Source organism: Grampus griseus (genome assembly GCF_964374135.1).
Source record: "Grampus griseus genome assembly, chromosome: 15".
NCBI lineage: Eukaryota > Metazoa > Chordata > Mammalia > Artiodactyla > Delphinidae > Grampus > Grampus griseus.
The window spans coordinates 84389574-84406290 of NC_139009.1; the positions used below are offsets into that span (position 1 = coordinate 84389574).

Here is a 16717-nt window from a genome sequence, read left to right on the forward strand (position 1 = left end):
CATGTACCCTCAGAAAGAAATACAACGAGACAAAGGGATGAGTAAATTAAATCAAAATTATAATCGTTAAATGTGTATTTGTTTATATAATACATTCCTATGGTTACATAATTTTCATTTCTATTTTCATGTATCAGAAAATTTCCCCTTTGTCCTCAGTTTTGTTTCTGAAATGTTTTTTTTGTGTGTTGATTGCAATTGAAGGCAGGTTTTTAAAAAAATATGTTCCAAGTTTTTTGTGCCTTTCAAGAGTTAATGCACTTAAGTGCACTAAGAGTTCTTTATGGGAATTGAACTTGGAGCTAGGCGTCGGACACTTTTACAAAGTGAAAGATATTTTTGTAATAGAACTCCCTTTGTTTGAGTTACTTGTGTAAGTAGCTCTTAATTTGGTGGAGTGTAAATTGCCCACATTAATGAAGTGAATGGGCCTGTGGATCCTGATACAGTTGTGTTCAGCATAAGTATTTATCAGGGCCTTGGTGCTTTGATGGCATCATCTTAGTTAAGGCTGTTCAGCATCATATCCTGTGAAAATAGGAAATCCTTGCACTACAGTATTTGTGTGATATAAAAATCCCAATAGCAAATCCTTGCTCTACAATATTTGCATTATATAAAAATCCCAGTGGACCATAGTGTACCATAGAATGCAATTTTTTACTGTGGCCAGCAGATGGCAATGTTCAACCCAATTTAATTCAACTCAGTAAGATTGCTGCTTGGTCAGCTAAGTTTTTACTGAGCACGTACATAAAGCATTGTGCTATGTGTTAGGGATGTAGCAGTAAACAAAAACAGAACCTCTTATCACCCCCATAGAGTTTGTTTGTTGTTCCTGTACTCTGTGTAAGATGAGAAGGCTTGTGAAAATAATCTCTTAAAATTCCAGATTGTGGTCCTATTGTCATATTGTTGGATGGGGGAGGTAGCAGGGAGGGTGACACACAAGAACCCAGAACTGTAACACAGAACAGATTTACAAAGGTCATTAGAGTCACAGAGACATATAGTAATGGTTCATGGGCAGGAAAAATCTGTTTCAATCGTGATCACAGGGAAAACAATTAATTTTAGGGTCATCATTTAGTCTATTGCCTTGTGTCTAGGACTGTGGGGCCACAGTCCCTTATATGTAACCTTGAGGGCCTTATATGTAACCTTATACGTAACCTTGAGGGCCAGGTGTATTTAGAACTCAGAATTTTGAGGATTTTGAAAAAGTAGCAACATGCATATACCGTACATTACTTAACACCCCCCGTGGAACCTGGCGAGCCCTATAGTCAAACACGTTCATGCTTGTGAAGTCAAATACGTAAGAATTCACACGATAGCTTATGTGCACCCTCATGCCAATCAGGTTTGCTTTGCCAAAGCTTTTGGTGTTCAGAAATTTTGGATGTTGGAATGGCAGATAAGTATTGTGGTTCTGCAATATATTATTCCAAGACAAAAAAGAATCTACCCGAAAATCTCCAAAAACCACTCCAGTTTTCTGGAAGTTTGATTTGTATATTTGTTTACACGTTTGTTCAGCACTTTTGGATGGTGAGCCATTCTTGCATTTGTTTTAAACTAAAGTGAACCAGAATTAATTGTTTTGGAGAATGTTTAGATAGTTTCATGAGTTATTTTGAGATAATTAAGACTATTACAATATCAGGATTAGAAATTATGACCTTAGAAAAAAATATTTTGCTCCTTGTCACTCACAAATTAAGCATGGCTTGGGATTTCTGCTAAGTTTTAGTGTATTTATTGATTAAAAAACACAGTTAACTAAATAAAAAGACATTTAATCAAAATAGGCAAAGCCTTCCATTGTCTATGGTCATCTAGCCTTTGGTTGTCAAGTTTTATTTAATCTGTTAAAAAAAAATTTACCACACCGCCTTGGAATGCTATTGATCTTTGTATCCTCAAGATTTTAAAAGGTTGACTATAAATTTTTTAGATTGAAAAATTAAAAACATTTTTGCCATAATTTCTCTCAATGACAAGAGACTCTAAAGGGGATGCTATTTCCAGGAAGTCGGGAGGATTGCCAAGTGAAATTATGACAGTAGAAATAATCAGAATGATGGGAAAAAAGGCAGGGATGAACAGAGAATTCAAGGATCTTTCAGAATGGAAGAACGCAACTGGTACATGGTGACTTCTCATATCTGATTTCACAAAGTGTCTATGTTTGTTTGCTTCACTGTTTAGTCTTTATGTTGTTCTCAAAAGTATTTGAAGCTGCTTACATAAACACATACAAAATAATAGGTTAAAAATATGTGTGTGAGAGAGAGAAAGTCAGGGGCACACAGAAAGGAAACTAAGGAAGTCAGGGTAGGGGAGGGAAGCAGGAAGCTGGGACATCACCTTTTGCACATTTGCCCCCGAGCTTTCCAGGTACCAAAATGAAGAAAAGTACTCTCAGTGCCATGAGAATTAAGCTCGTTGAGGATAGAGAGCACATTTTATTCACTGTCACGGTTCTAGGACACAGCACCCTGTCTTAGAACAGGCAAGTGATATGCATTTGTCAAATGAATCAAGTATAGTGTCTCTAAGATGAAAAATAACAGTAGTGCTCTGTGGAAACACAACATTTTTTTAGCATCCAGAAATTTTCTCCAGGTCTTCATAATGGGACACTGTAGATGTTGGGACCAGTGTCCCTAGTAACATCTTGAAGGATAATGGGGCAGATTGTCCATGGTACATTTATTCATTCATTATTAATTTATTCATTGAACAAAATTTCTTGACCCAGTTTTTTTCAAGACACAGGAATTGACAACTGACTAGAAGGGCAGGAGTGTAGTTAAATATATGGGAAAGTGGTATAGGGTGTATAATACAGTCTCCTTGGAGAGTGCGGATGGTAACTCAACACTTAGAAGAACATATTGCACACCGCAGCATAATGGTGAATGTTTGTGGAATGGATTAATGAAGAGTTCATCAGCCAGGAGGAAGAGAAGGGACTTCTCATCTGAGGGGAGCAGAATGGGCAGAGATTTGGGGAACTGCTGGTGACCTAGGAGGGAGGATGGTGTGTATGGGTGAGAGGAGGGCTGGGAGCCCTTGGTGAGAAGTTAGCCTGTGGGAATAAACCTGAGTCAGATCTGGGATGCTAGCATAGGGAGTTTTATTTTCTTTTCTTTTTAAAAATATATTTTTTTTCATCAAGAATGATCCCCAGCTAAAGGCAGGATAGAAGAGAAGCCTAATGTGTGTGGTGCACCAGCTCCTCTGATGCACGTCCTCTTACTCGATACCCCCAGTCATCTTCCGAAGCGTTGTTCCCATTTTCCGTATTAAAAAAACTCAGAGAAACCTGTCCTAAATACCTCCCTGTTCATTCATTAAGACAACACTCAGTGAATGCTAACCACGTGCCAGCCCCACCTCCCGCCTAGGCAACCCTGGGCAGGGGCGTATGTCACTGCGCTTCGGTCTCCTGGCTTGTACACTGGGAGTCGTGAGAAGGAACAGGTTAATAGACATAATGTCTCAGAAGTGTGCCATCCTTAGGGATGGTGGGAGGGAGGGAGACGCAAGAGGGAGGGGATATAGGGATATATGTATATATATAGCTGATTTACTTTGTTATAAAGCAGACACTAACACACCATTGTAAAGCAATTATACTCCAATTAAAAAAAAAAATACCCTCAGAGACTCAGAGTTGAACCGTTTGCCCAATATCAGTCATCTGTGAAAGGAAAGTCCGCCTCTTCTTAATTCAATGAAGTACTCGTTCTGAAATACCAGTAACAAGGGAGAACGTGGGAATGAGAGCTGGTCCCTGCAGTTCCTGTTCTTGTCCCAGGTTCACCGGATCCTGGAGGGTCATTTCCTGGTCCTCAGTCAGCCACGTTGCCTTCTCATGGAGCCTCAGGGATCCAGAGGACAGACTGAAAGTTATAAACAAATTATTGTGAATTGCCTTTGGCAGTGGGACCCCATGCAGAGCTCTCTTTGCTTACCTCTGGCCTTCTAATGCGACCAGGAACATCTTTAACTCCTACCAAGAAGACCTTTAGGTGCTGAAATTCCCACCCAAGACATGGATTATTTCATATTCTACCTACTGAAGACTTACTTGTACTCAAGGCATCTAATATGCTTGGGATGGTGTCTGCTACACAGCAGATGCTCATGAGTATTAGTTATTATCATTCACCTCCATTTACATTTCTGACCATCAAGGTCTCCCACAGGACTGAACCTTAGACACCATGCTTATGCTTGTGCTCTTGCAGATTCACTGTGACAATCATATCAGCGTAAAACAGATTCAGTATTCACTAAAGGAGTGGGCACGTACAGTAGCCATGGAGTTGTTCTATTATAGGATTACTGTGAGTTGAGGTTGGTGCTAAGGTATGTCTGTCTCCCCTCATCACCTGGTCTAGAAAAGAGGCTGAAAGGGAAAAGATCCAACGTCTGAATTTGTAAAGAGATCATGAGGACACAGCAGCTGTTTAACAATCACCCTGGAGTATAGACAGTTTTTTAAGCTGCCGAGAGAACCTGGGGAAGAGATACTGAATGATTGCTGGGAGCATTTTAGGAATCATGGTAAATTAGGAGTTTCAAATGGTAGACAAATGGTCCAGTTTTCTAAAGAAGAAAGATACTTTTTGACCCCTGGATAGTTCTATTTTATTTCTAAATAAGAGTCTACTATGGATTCTTTTTTTTTTTTTACATCTTTATTGGAGTATAATTGCTTTACAATGGTGTGTTAGTTTCTGCTTTATAACAAAGTGAATCAGTTATACATATACATGTGTTCCCATATCTCTTCCCTCTTGCGTCTCCCTCCCTCCCACCCTCCCTATCCCACCCCTCTAGGTGGTCGCAAAGCACTGAGCTGATCTCCCTGTGCTATGCGGCTGCTTCCCACTAGCTATCTATTTTACGTTTGGTAGTGTATATATGTCCATGCCAATCTCTCACTTTGTCACAGCTTACCCTTCCCCCTCCCCATATGCTCAAGTCCATTCTCTAGTAGGTCTGTGTCTTTATTCCCGTCTTACCCCTAGGTTCTTCATGACTTTTTTTTTTCTTAGATTCCATATATATGTGTTAGCATACGGTATTTGTCTTTCTCTTTCTGACTTACTTTACTCTGTATGACAGACTCTAGGTCTATCCACCTCACTACAAATAACTCAATTTCGTTTCTTTTTATGGCTGAGTAATATTCCATTGTATATATGTGTCACATCTTCTTTATCCATTCATCTGATGATGGACACTTAGGTTGCTTCCATCTCCTGGCTATTGTAAATAGAGCTGCAATGAACATTTTGGTACGTGACTCTTTTTGAATTCTGGTTTTCTCAGGGTATATGCCCAGTAGTGGGATTGCTGGGTCATATGGTAGCTCTATTTGTAGTTTTTTAAGTAACCTCCATACTGTTCTCCATAGTGGCTGTACCAATTCACATTCCCACCAGCAGTGCAAGAGTGTTCCCTTTTCTCCACAGCCTCTCCAGCATTTATTGTTTCTAGATTTTTTGATGATGGCCATTCTGACCAGTGTGAGATGATATCTCATTGTAGTTTTTTTGTTTTTTTTGTTTTTGTTTTTTTTTGCGGTACATGGGCCTCTCACTGTTGTGGCCTCTCCCGTTATGGAGCACAGGCTCCGGACGCACAGGCTCAGCGGCCGTGGCTCACAGGCCCAGCCGCTCCGCGGCATATGGGATCTTCCCAGACCAGGGCACGAAGCTGTGTCCCCTGCATTGGCAGGCGGACTCTCAACCACTGCGCCACCAGGGAAGCCCCTCATTGTAGTTTTGATTTGCATTTCTCTAATGATTAATGATGTTGAGCATTCTTTCATGTGTTTGTTGGCAATCTGTATATCTTCTTTGGAGAAGTGTCTATTTAGGTCTTCTGCCCATTTTTGGATTGGGTTGTTTGTTTTTTTGTTATTGAGCTGCATGAGCTGCTTGTAAATTTTGGAGATTAATCCTTTGTCAGTTGCTTCATTTACAAATATTTTCTCCCATTTTGAGGGTTGTCTTTTGGTCTTATTTATGGTTTCTTTTGCTGTGCAAAAGCTTTGAAGTTTCATTAGGTCCCATTTGTTTATTTTTGTTTTTATTTCCATTTCTCTAGGAGGTGGGTCAGAAAGGATCTTGCTGTGATTTATGTCATAGAGTGTTCTGCCTATGTTTTCCTCTAAGAGTTTGATAGTTTCTAGCCTTACATTTAGGTCTTTAATCCATTTTGAGCTTATCTTTGTGTATGGTGTTAGGGAGTGTTCTAATCTCATACTTTTACATGTACCTGTCCAGTTTTCCCAGCACCACTTATTGAAGAGGCTGTCCTTTCTCCACTGTACATTCCTGCCTCCTTTATCAAAGATAAGGTGACCATATGTGCGTGGGTTTATCTCTGGGCTTTCTATCCTGTTCCATTGATCTATCTTTCTGTTTTTGTGCCAGTACCATACTGTCTTGATTACTGTAGCTTTGTAGTATAGTGTGAAGTCAGGGATCCTGATTCCTCCACCTCCGTTTTTCGTTCTCAAGATTGCTTTGGCTATTCGGAGTCTTTTGTGTTTCCATACAAATTGTGAAATTTTTTGTTCTAGTTCTGTGAAAAATGCCAGTGGTAGTTTGATAGGGAGGTTATCTACAGAGGAAGCACAGACCCTGCTAAAATCCACTTCTCCAAGTTTCACAAACAGCAGGCTAGATCAGAGCCATTTCTTCTTGATGGATTACCAGTTGGCTAGCTCAGGAAGCTACGTATTTGTATCACAGCCAAGAGTCCTAATACAAATGGATTTTTCTTTTTATCTTAGTGCCCCTTGTGTGTCAAGCACTGTGAGAAGCACTGAGGATAACTGAGCTAAAGGAGTTCAGTTTGATGATGTCGGAAGTAGTCTACGGTATCTTTCTCAAATGGATGCCCACGAACGAATGGTTGGAAACAATTAGATTGGTTACATTAGTAGCTGCTTTGATAAATATACCTTTTGATAATGATGCTTATACCTTTTTGGATACACCAAAACATGGTGAAAAAATATTAGTTGATAGATCTCATCCAGAAAGACGATTTTTTGTTTGTGACCGAAACCAAAATTGAGATGAACTGTAGCAATAATAGATCCTGCACTCTTTCTACTTATTTTAAAAATCCAGTTGTTTGTGTGTGTGTTTGTGAATGTGTAAAAGATTTAGTATTAATGCATAGACTTTTACATGTCATTACAATATAAATAAATTAAATAAAACCTTCCTAAAAGGATTCCTCTTCCTCTGCAAACAACAGCATTGTCACCTACAGTAAAGCCGCAAAACCACAACCACAGTCGTCTTGGGGGTGTGTGTGGCTGAGCAGGAGGCTGTGACTGGGGCGGCCAGAAGCTTATTACAACCTTAGGTACCTCATTCTGAAGAATCTTTTTTTCTCACTAGCTCATGAACTCCTCAAGGTCAGGCCCTGCGTATCTGATAAAATGCCTGGACCCTCGCAAGTTCTCAGTAAGCACTTCTTGAAGATGCATTCCCCCCCCAACAAAAACCCCCTTAATTTGATCTTATATTGTATTAATTATAGAACAGCATCTTTGTTAGTTTCCTATTGCTGCTGTAACAGTGTAACAAATTAACACGAAGTCAGTGGCTTAAAAACAACTCAGATTTACTATCCTGCAGTTCCAGAGGTCAGAAATCCCCAAAGTCAAGGTGTTGGTAGGGCAACATTCCTTCCTGGAGGCTCTTGGAGAGAATCTGTTTTATTCCCTCTTCCATCCTCTAGACGCTGCCCACAATCCTTGGCGTGTGGTCTCTTTCCCACATTTTTAAACCAGCGACTCTCCAACCCTTTTTCTGTGGTCACATTTCTTTCTCTGAGTACTGTCAGGAAAGAGTCTCTGCTTTTCTTTTCAGGATTTATGTGATTAGATTGGGTCAACCTGTATAATCCAGGATATTGCTATGTAAGGTAACACATTCACAGATTACGTGATTATATTTAGGATTAGGGTATGGACATCTTTGGGAACCCATTATTCTGCTCATCACAGCATCCAAATAAGAAAGGTGGTGATATTAACTTCGTTAGATTCTACCCGGAATATTTCGCTATGCCTCACCTCAATCAAGTACTTGCAGGTTGTAGCAAAGAATCAGAAAAGCAAGGAGATTGGGAGTTGTTCCAACCTAAGGGATGTTTAAAGGAATGGGATGTTTAGCTTAGAAAAATGAAGACCTATATTAAGGGGTGGAGTGGGGTTTGAGGGAGGTACGAAATGATTGCTTCTTCAAAATATCAGAAAGCTCTGTCATACGACAGAGTTTAAACGTGCTGTACAGCCTTGGGGGACAGAATACGATTAAGACTGGAACCTTTAGGGAAGGAGTTTGGGGCAGAAATTAAGGCAGAGCTATGGACATTATTGATGTCCTTAAATGAAACGGCTGAAAATGGCATGGCTTGTTGATCTGCAGAGTCTTATAAAGGAGATTTGAACACTAGATGAGGGATCAGCACAGATGTACTCTCAAATTCCACTTAACCCTCACAGTCACTGATTCTATGACTTAGTGAAGTAAGTCAGAAAGAGAAAAACAAATATCGTATATTAACACATATATGTGGAATCTAGAAATATGGTACAGATGAACGGGTTTGCAAGGCGGAAACAGAGACACAGATGTAGAGAACAAACGTATGGACACCAAGGGGGGAAAGTGTGTGGGGTGGTGGTGGTGGGATGAACTGGGAGAGATTGGGATGGACATACATACACTAATATGTATAAAATAGATAACTAATAAGAACGTGCTGTATAAAAAAATGAAATAAAATTCAAGAAAAAAAGATTCTATGACTTAGAATTCCATTCATGACTCTTGGGCACTTCTGATTGCATATAGCTGGAGCTGGTCAAGGCCCTACATCCTTACTAAGGAGTTGTCTTTTTGCCCTTGCTAATTTCATTATCTAAGGATCTATCCCATGTCAAACAGAAGTGGTGAAGGAAGTCGGTAGAGTTCAGATGCCTCTTGAGAAGATGCAGTGACCTGTGTTACAACTGGGATTATAAAAAACAATAGCTATAGAGACTGAAAGTTTTAAAATATTACACAAATACTTAAAAAAATGCTCTCGGGCATAGTTAGACATGGAACAAAAACAAAGAAGTGAGCTATAGAGGATAGACATGAAGAAAGTATAGATTCATTGCTATTTGGTGACTTGTATGGGTATCAGGTAAGATCCATATTTTGAGGAGGTTGAATATTTAAAATGAAGGAAACAAAAAGTAGACCACATTCTTTCATCCTAATCCAGAAAGTAATATATTTTTGAGACTTTTTTTTCATTAGTGCACTTTTGAGATGATTATTTGGAATAACTTGTGCAAGATCTGGGAGCTGCTATATAAAGTGCTGTTTTTATGTCATAGTGTATGCTACATAAAAGTATTTTTTTCTACTTTAAGTAGGTTATGTTACCATATTCTTGATCTTTTAAATACACTTTTGAATGTATAGGTTAAAACCTGAATTGTACTTGCTGTTACGTTAGATCTGTCAACCCACTAATTATGTCATATCCCACAAATATCCAAAAAGGATTAAGATACTAATTACAACCTCAGTTATATCCAAGAGAGGTCTTTGTGGTTCTTTATAGCTGCGGTTTATATATCTTCAAAGAGAGTCTTCAGTGTCTTTGGGTTTGTAATGGTCATTCTGGATTAAGAGGAGCTTGTTCAGACACTTAAGACTTTGGGCCAGTGCCGTCAATGACCTCATACCATTCCGTCTTCTTTCCACTTCTATGGATTACCCAGCAGCAGTAACGATGATTCTGGCCAGCTCCTGATACTGCCCTCCACAGTCAGGGGAAGGTCAGTTATTTTTTGATCCCCATGGGAGAGAGACAGCTCCTCAATCAGTATCCTAAAATAGTCAGCCATTCTCAGCTGCTGGGCTGGAGTCCCTCCAGGGCAGAGCAAAGGCAATACAAATCCACCGGCTGGGTGCGAGTGCGAAGCCACCGAAACAGAAGCTAAGAGACACTTCTCAAGAAGATTCTGCCTGTTCAAAAATCTTTGTTCTTTTTGGTTGAGGAGCTAGGTGTTAGCTATTTTTTATTTTCTTATTTTATTTAAAGGGAAGCCAGTGAATTGAAAATGAGACTAAACATTGCCATCTTCTTTGGGGCTCTCTTTGGTGCTTTGGGGGTTTTACTCTTTTTGGTGGCTTTTGGATCAGATTATTGGCTTCTTGCGACTGAAGTGGGAAAGTGTTCAGGTGAACAGAATGTGCGTTTCTTCTTCAAAATATTGTTGTACTCGATAGTAACGAGCATAGCTTTATGTATCCTCTTGAAATCCGAAAATGGTAGTGGAATGTCTCTTTCTTCATAGAAGAGATATGTAGAAAGCTACTGATCATCATTACTTGGGAAAAAATACATTGCTTAAAAAATTTCCTGGAGGTAACTGTTTAGATTATGTTCCTTGTGTTGATGGCAAGTTACTTCATTTGCGTTCTGTACAGATAGAAAACGTCACTTTCCACCATGAAGGATTCTTCTGGAGATGTTGGTTTAATGGGATTGTGGAAGAGAATGATTCCAATATCTGGCAGTTCTGGTACAGTAAGTGGAATTCAGCTTTATTTTCCCCCTTGGCTTTAAAATAAAAATGAACAGTTTCTCATTTGGTGCATGTCACTTATAAAATAGGATTGGATTCTTAGTTGTAGAATCTCAATAGGATATCTTCCAAATGTTCATAAAGTGATTCCTTTTTATTAAGTAGAAATGGCTATAGGAATAATTATTTTATTTTCTAACATGAAATTGGAGTCTGAATACTTATGGCAGAATTGAATAATCCGCTGTTTCCTCGCTCATGTTTAAAATACACCAGCCCTAACAAACAAAACAGATATTATCTATAGTATTTTTTTCGAGTGTCTATTATTGCTATGTTGCAAATAAATGCTTTTATTTCTTTTGGCTATTTTGGGGGGCTTGAAATCCCAAGTTTAAAAATCCAGAATTAAAGATGTATTATTTTATATTAATAGCTTCAAAGTTTAAAAAAATCTTCTTTATAACAAAACAGTGATCAGCAGTGGCAGATGAAAGCTTGCTCTGTTTGGGCTTAAACCAAGTTTGTGGGCAATATTCAGAAATGCTTTGCTTTTGATGTTTCCATTCTCTCATAGAAACTTTAAAGTTCTTTTTTGAAGTAGAATAGCTCCTTAAAAATATGATGCATTCTTTCAACTGCTTTTTCTATATTGTGTTAATCTTTGAAAATCAATTCACTGAAAATAGCTAGCCTTTATCTTATTGCATCCAGCAATGAAAGAACTGTTTATTACCCTCAGACTTATTGTGGGTTGAAATTATCAGTCTTCTTATCAAAATACTCCTGTGATAAATCAAAGTATGGTATTTAAACAATAGTCAAGATCATGGAATATAACATACAAATATGAGATCACAGAAGACGAGTCAACGGTAAATGGCATATGTAAAAGGAACAAAGTAATGATGAAATGGCATTTTGAGAGAAATATTTCATAGAGTTTCTGATTGTCATTTGGGGGAGGAGAATAAGCCTGTGATCTGCCAGTGAAGATTATTTAGACTTTGGTAAAGTGGAGTAGGTCAGACTTTGCAAGAGGAAGAGTTTGCCAAGACTTAGAGAAGGGAAGAGTATTTTACTCCTTAGAGGGTATATGATGAAATCCTCAAGATTTCAAACAACATTAAAGTTCTTTCTTGTGGTTTCTTCAAATGCTAAAAATGTACTTGAATTATTAACTTGTATGGTCTATCATTTACATCTTTTCCCTGAAAATAGAATATAGAAGAAATTTTCTATTAATTAGAACCAATAAAGGTTAAATCGAAATTTATTAGATTTTTAAATGACTATTTTTGGAATACCTACTATGTGCTAGGCATTATGTTAGGAATTGGAGAATATAGTTGTGAAAACGAATGAAATCTGGTGCTTTCAATCTTGGGGTGATATTAAGGGCGTTCTCTCCCTTGAATTAGGTCATGCGCCAGATGTTTTAAATGAATCCACTTGCCAGGTCCCCTGTGCTTTATTTACCATATGAGGTTTTTAAGGAAGTTTCCTCCCTTACTCAATAATTCTCTGAATTTGTCGATCTAACCTATAGTTTTATTTTGCTTGTGTACCCCCAGATCCTGTATTTCTCTTCTGTTAGGAGCAAACCTTCACTCAGCTTCTCAGTAACAAATGCCTTTGTTTTGTTCTCCTTCCTAGCCAATCAGCCACCACTGAAGAACTGCATGCATGCTTACCTGTCGCCATATCCCTTCATGAGAGGAGAGCACAACTCGACCTCCTATGACTCTGCAGTTAGTAAGTACCTCTTTCCTCAAGGCCCCTGAGAGGGGCCTTTCTTTCTGAAAGATGCCCACCACAGCATTTCTGTGGGCGATTAAAAAATAATTTAACATTTTTAATTTCAACATGTTTTTTGATATCAGTCTGTTATATATAAAATAATAAGATGCCATTTTTAAAACACCATTTATAATCTTAATAAAATACAACTTTGGTCTAAAATTAAAGCCATTGTAATTTGCTTTCCACTTATAAAGATAATTTTTTTTAAAGTGTGTTTTCTGATATGAAAAGTAGTGGTGTACATCAAGAAGAACTGCTCCTTAAGATGTAAAACTGGTCTGACAATGGAAAATATTGTAATATACACCCTGATTTTAAAACATTTTTTTGCAGTTGTTACACATAAGATTATGATTATGCTACTGTATTTCTACAAAATGACTGAACTTTGCTGTGTGTGGTATCCCACAGAAGAAGTAGAGTCTGATGTCATTAACTGGGAGTCATGATTACCTGAATTCTTTCATGTTTTCATACTATTTTTTCTATAGAAAATATATAAACTAAGTTTCTATAGAAAGTACACAATAATATATTTGTGTACACAAATCTAATTTTAGAAAGTACATAAGCTCAATATGTCAACTTTATTCTCAGCTGGTTTCATGAAGTTTTTAATATTGTTTATCCAAACCTTAAAACTAGGGTTGGCACAGAATTTACCAATGTCATAAACAAAGCCAAAAAATATGTTTTTCAAAGAAGATACTTAATATATTTAACATTCTGAATAAATGTGTATTAGTCAGGATTCTCCGGACAGTCAGTAGGGGATTATATATGGGTGTGTGTGTGTGTGTGTGTGTGTGTGTGTGTGTGTATACAGAGAGAGAGATTGAGGTTGATTGATTGATTGATTGATTGATGGAGAAATTTTAAGAATTGGCTCATGCTGTTGTGGAGGCTGGCAAGTCTGAAATCTGGGGCAAGCCCGCAGCTGGAGATTCAGATAAGACTTGATGTTGTGGTCTTGAGTCTGAACACTGGAAACTCAGGTAGAATATCTGTGGTGCAGTCTTGGGGAGAGTTCCTTCTTCTTCAGGAAACCTGTCTTTGTTCTTAAGTCCTTCAACTGATTGGATGAGGCCAACCTCCTCATTCTGGAGGATAATCTACTTTACTTATAGTCTGCTGATAGTAAATGCTCATCACATCTAAAAAAATACCTTTATAGCAGCATCTAGACTACTGTTTGATCAAGCAACTGGGCACCATAGTCTAACTAAGTTGACACATAAAATTAATCATCACGGAACTTAATGAATTTTTACATCATTCATCCATTTTTTCATCTTTATATAAAATTTGTATTTCCACACATTATAATTTTGTTCTGAGTTTGTCAAAGGATGTAGCATCTGCTTATATCACAGCATTAACATGACATTTTATGGAGCGGATGTGGGTCCGGATAGGAAAAGGGGTGAGGACGCAGCTGTGCTTGTCCACCAGGCTTGCGTGTGCTCAGAGGGTCTGTGGCTGTCGGCCTTGAAGCATGTGCAACAGAGATGCTTTTCCCATTGAAAACCTCATGAGGCACCTCATTCACACTAGCCAGACCCTCTTACATCGTGGATGACACGGACCCTCTCACTGACGAGAGAACAGATGGCACGGGAAGAGCAGGATAAACCATTTTTTTAAAAAAATTTATTTATTTATTTATGGCTGCTTGGGTCTTCATTGCTGCGCGTGGGCTTTCTCTAGTTGCGGCGAGCGGGGGCTGCTCTTTGTTGCAGTGCGCGGGCTTCTCATTGCGGTGGCTTCTCTTGTTGCAGAGCACAGGCTCTAGGTGCGTGGGCTTCAGTAGTTGTGGCACGTGGCCCAGTAGTTGTGGCTCGTGGGCTCTAGAGCACAGGCTCAGTAGCTGTGGTGCACGGGCTTAGTTGCTCCACAGCATGTGGGGTCTTCCCAGACCAGGGCTCAAACCTGTGTCCCCTGCATTGGCAGGCGGATTCTTAACCACTGCGCCACCAGGGAAGTCCCAAACCATTCTATCATATACTACAAAAAGTTACAAAAAAGTTACATTACAAAAAATTATGAAAATGGTACCCCTTCCTTGTCATTCTTTCTGGAACATTAGGTATTTGCATAAATATTAGTATTGCTGTTGTTGATACTCATATGTTGAGGTCCTGTGATAAGATAGGTATTGTAAGTACCATATATTTAAAAATGAATCTACATATTTGAAAAGTTTGCACCTCAAGGAGATAGTGGAGAACTTGAAAAACAAGGTAACGTTATCTGTGCATAATAATTACGATGGAGAAGGATAGTAAATGCATGTCAGAAAAATTACACTGCAATTACATTCGGATTATTATGTGGCATTACATATAATTACTGTGTCATTTTTTGAATCTACTGACAAAACCGTATTCCATTTTGTTTAAATTGTCAAACTCCTCTTTGGCACACATATTGTAACTCCTTATTCACTTTAAGCAACTTTATCAAACACTCTAAGTAAAAATGACTGAGGTGGGAAGAGGTATGTCCTACAGCAGAAATACTATATGCAAGTTTCATTTATCTTCATAATACTGTACAATGATATGTGACATTTTATTTGGGTGATTATTTTATTGTTTCCTTTATCCAAGAGAAGGACATAGATTTCATCAAAAAGATTCCACCTGATCGAAAGTGTGTGCTTCCCGGTTAATGAGGCCACATAGACTTCACTAGACTCCAGAACTACTCTTTGGCTGCGTAGCTTCTTAATTGTCAGGCATTATACATTTGCCAACTTATCTTAGGAAAATTCAGATTATTGTTTGTGAAATCTGATGTATCGTGGCCTGGCAAATTATTGGTAAAATGTCTTTGTATTCTCCTGATTTTTTACAGTTACAGTTATCCAGTATTTGAAATCAGTGAAAATGATACAGTGGTGGATGGTTTTTCTGGAAAGTCTATTGTAGAATTATTGGATACTACTGATGAAATTATTCTTTTTCATGATAAGGAGGCTGAGACTCAGAGAAACCATGTGATTCTGTCTTCACACAGCTGATCACTGGCAGAACTAATGTAAGGTCCAAGTCTCTGGGTGTTTATTGATAATCTTATAAACTACAGTGAATGAAAAGGCTGATTTTAGTTCTTAGTATTAAATCTTTTTAAGTGTAAGTCTTTTAGTTGGATCTCAATAAAAGAACAAAGTAAACTTATGTTGGCTTTTTCTGCCTTGCTGTCTGATCCTGACTTGTGTATACAGGCTGGTCTAATTCATTGTTTCCTTTATTTTTGTCTTAATCTCAAATGCATACAATCATGGATCAAATCTAGTCATTTGGATGGTTGACCAAGCTTAGAGGGGGTGATCTAATTCTCACAATTATTTTCTGAGCTAGGACTGCATGCTTCAAAGTCCATTAAACAATTTCATTACTTTTTGATATGTCAGAATTTAGATTTTCTGGTTTGTTTCATGCTTAAATTCAGTCATAGTTCATTAATTTGGTAGCATTTGGTGATGATGTACTGAATGTGGATTAATTTTCAGGGTAACTCAATCCTTGAGTGAATCAATCATTTCTTTTTGGTGTCCCCATAGCCTTTGATCACACCCATTGGAGTGCTCCTTGTACTTAACTGTAGTTGTTTGTTTACTGGGCTTCTTATTATTTATTGCAACTCCCCAAAGGCACAGAATGTAACCTACTCAAATTTATCTCAGCAGAGCTTAGTGTAGCGCCTGGTCCCCCTGTCCTCACTAATACTTGGACTAGACCAGAGTCTCCTTTATAAAAACCATGCTTTAATTTGATAATTTATAGCACAGATTTTAATCATTTACTTGCATAATTATTTTGTTCATGTATTCCTTCCCGATTCAACTCTAAGCTCCACTGCTGTGATGTCTTTTATGTTTGACTCACCATTGTATCCACTGTAGACTGAATATTTTTGTAGAATTAATATTTCTTGAGAGTCTCCACTAACTGTGCTGTACTCTGGTGCTGGTACTGATGCCCTGAGTAACTAATGATGTGTGTAGGAATTTTTTAAACCTTACTAAATGGACTGTGATTACTCTTAAAAATTTTTTTTTCATACTTTTTGTAATTTTTTAGGTCTTCAACATTGTTTCACGTGTCAGCTGTCCTTTACTTTTATTGTCAATATTTATTTATTTACTTTTCCTTTCTGGTCTGTTCATCCTTCACTCATAAAAATTATAGGGTGATGTGAGTGATGTAAGACTAGAAGCAGGAAAGCAGCTAGGCAAGATATTAGTCAGCAGCACATCAAGCTGGAAGTAGCAGA

The 16717-nt window shown here is 38.2% G+C and overlaps 1 protein-coding gene across 3 annotated transcripts in view; it reads left to right on the forward strand.

Annotated features, from left to right (window-relative positions):
• The first annotated feature begins 9949 nt into the window (after positions 1–9949).
• Positions 9950–16717, forward strand: part of TMEM182 (transmembrane protein 182) — a 49761-nt gene continuing 42993 nt past the window's right edge. Inside the window, exons 1-3 of one of the 3 annotated variants that reach the window (XM_082672032.1) lie at positions 9950–10300; positions 10539–10638; positions 12293–12391. In XM_082672032.1, coding sequence (XP_082528158.1) covers positions 10169–10300; positions 10539–10638; positions 12293–12391 — 331 coding nt within the window. In that variant the 5' untranslated portion in view covers positions 9950–10168. The remainder of the gene's footprint in view (positions 10301–10538; positions 10639–12292; positions 12392–16717) is intronic. The other 2 variants (XM_082672031.1, XM_082672030.1) reach the window with 2 other exon arrangements.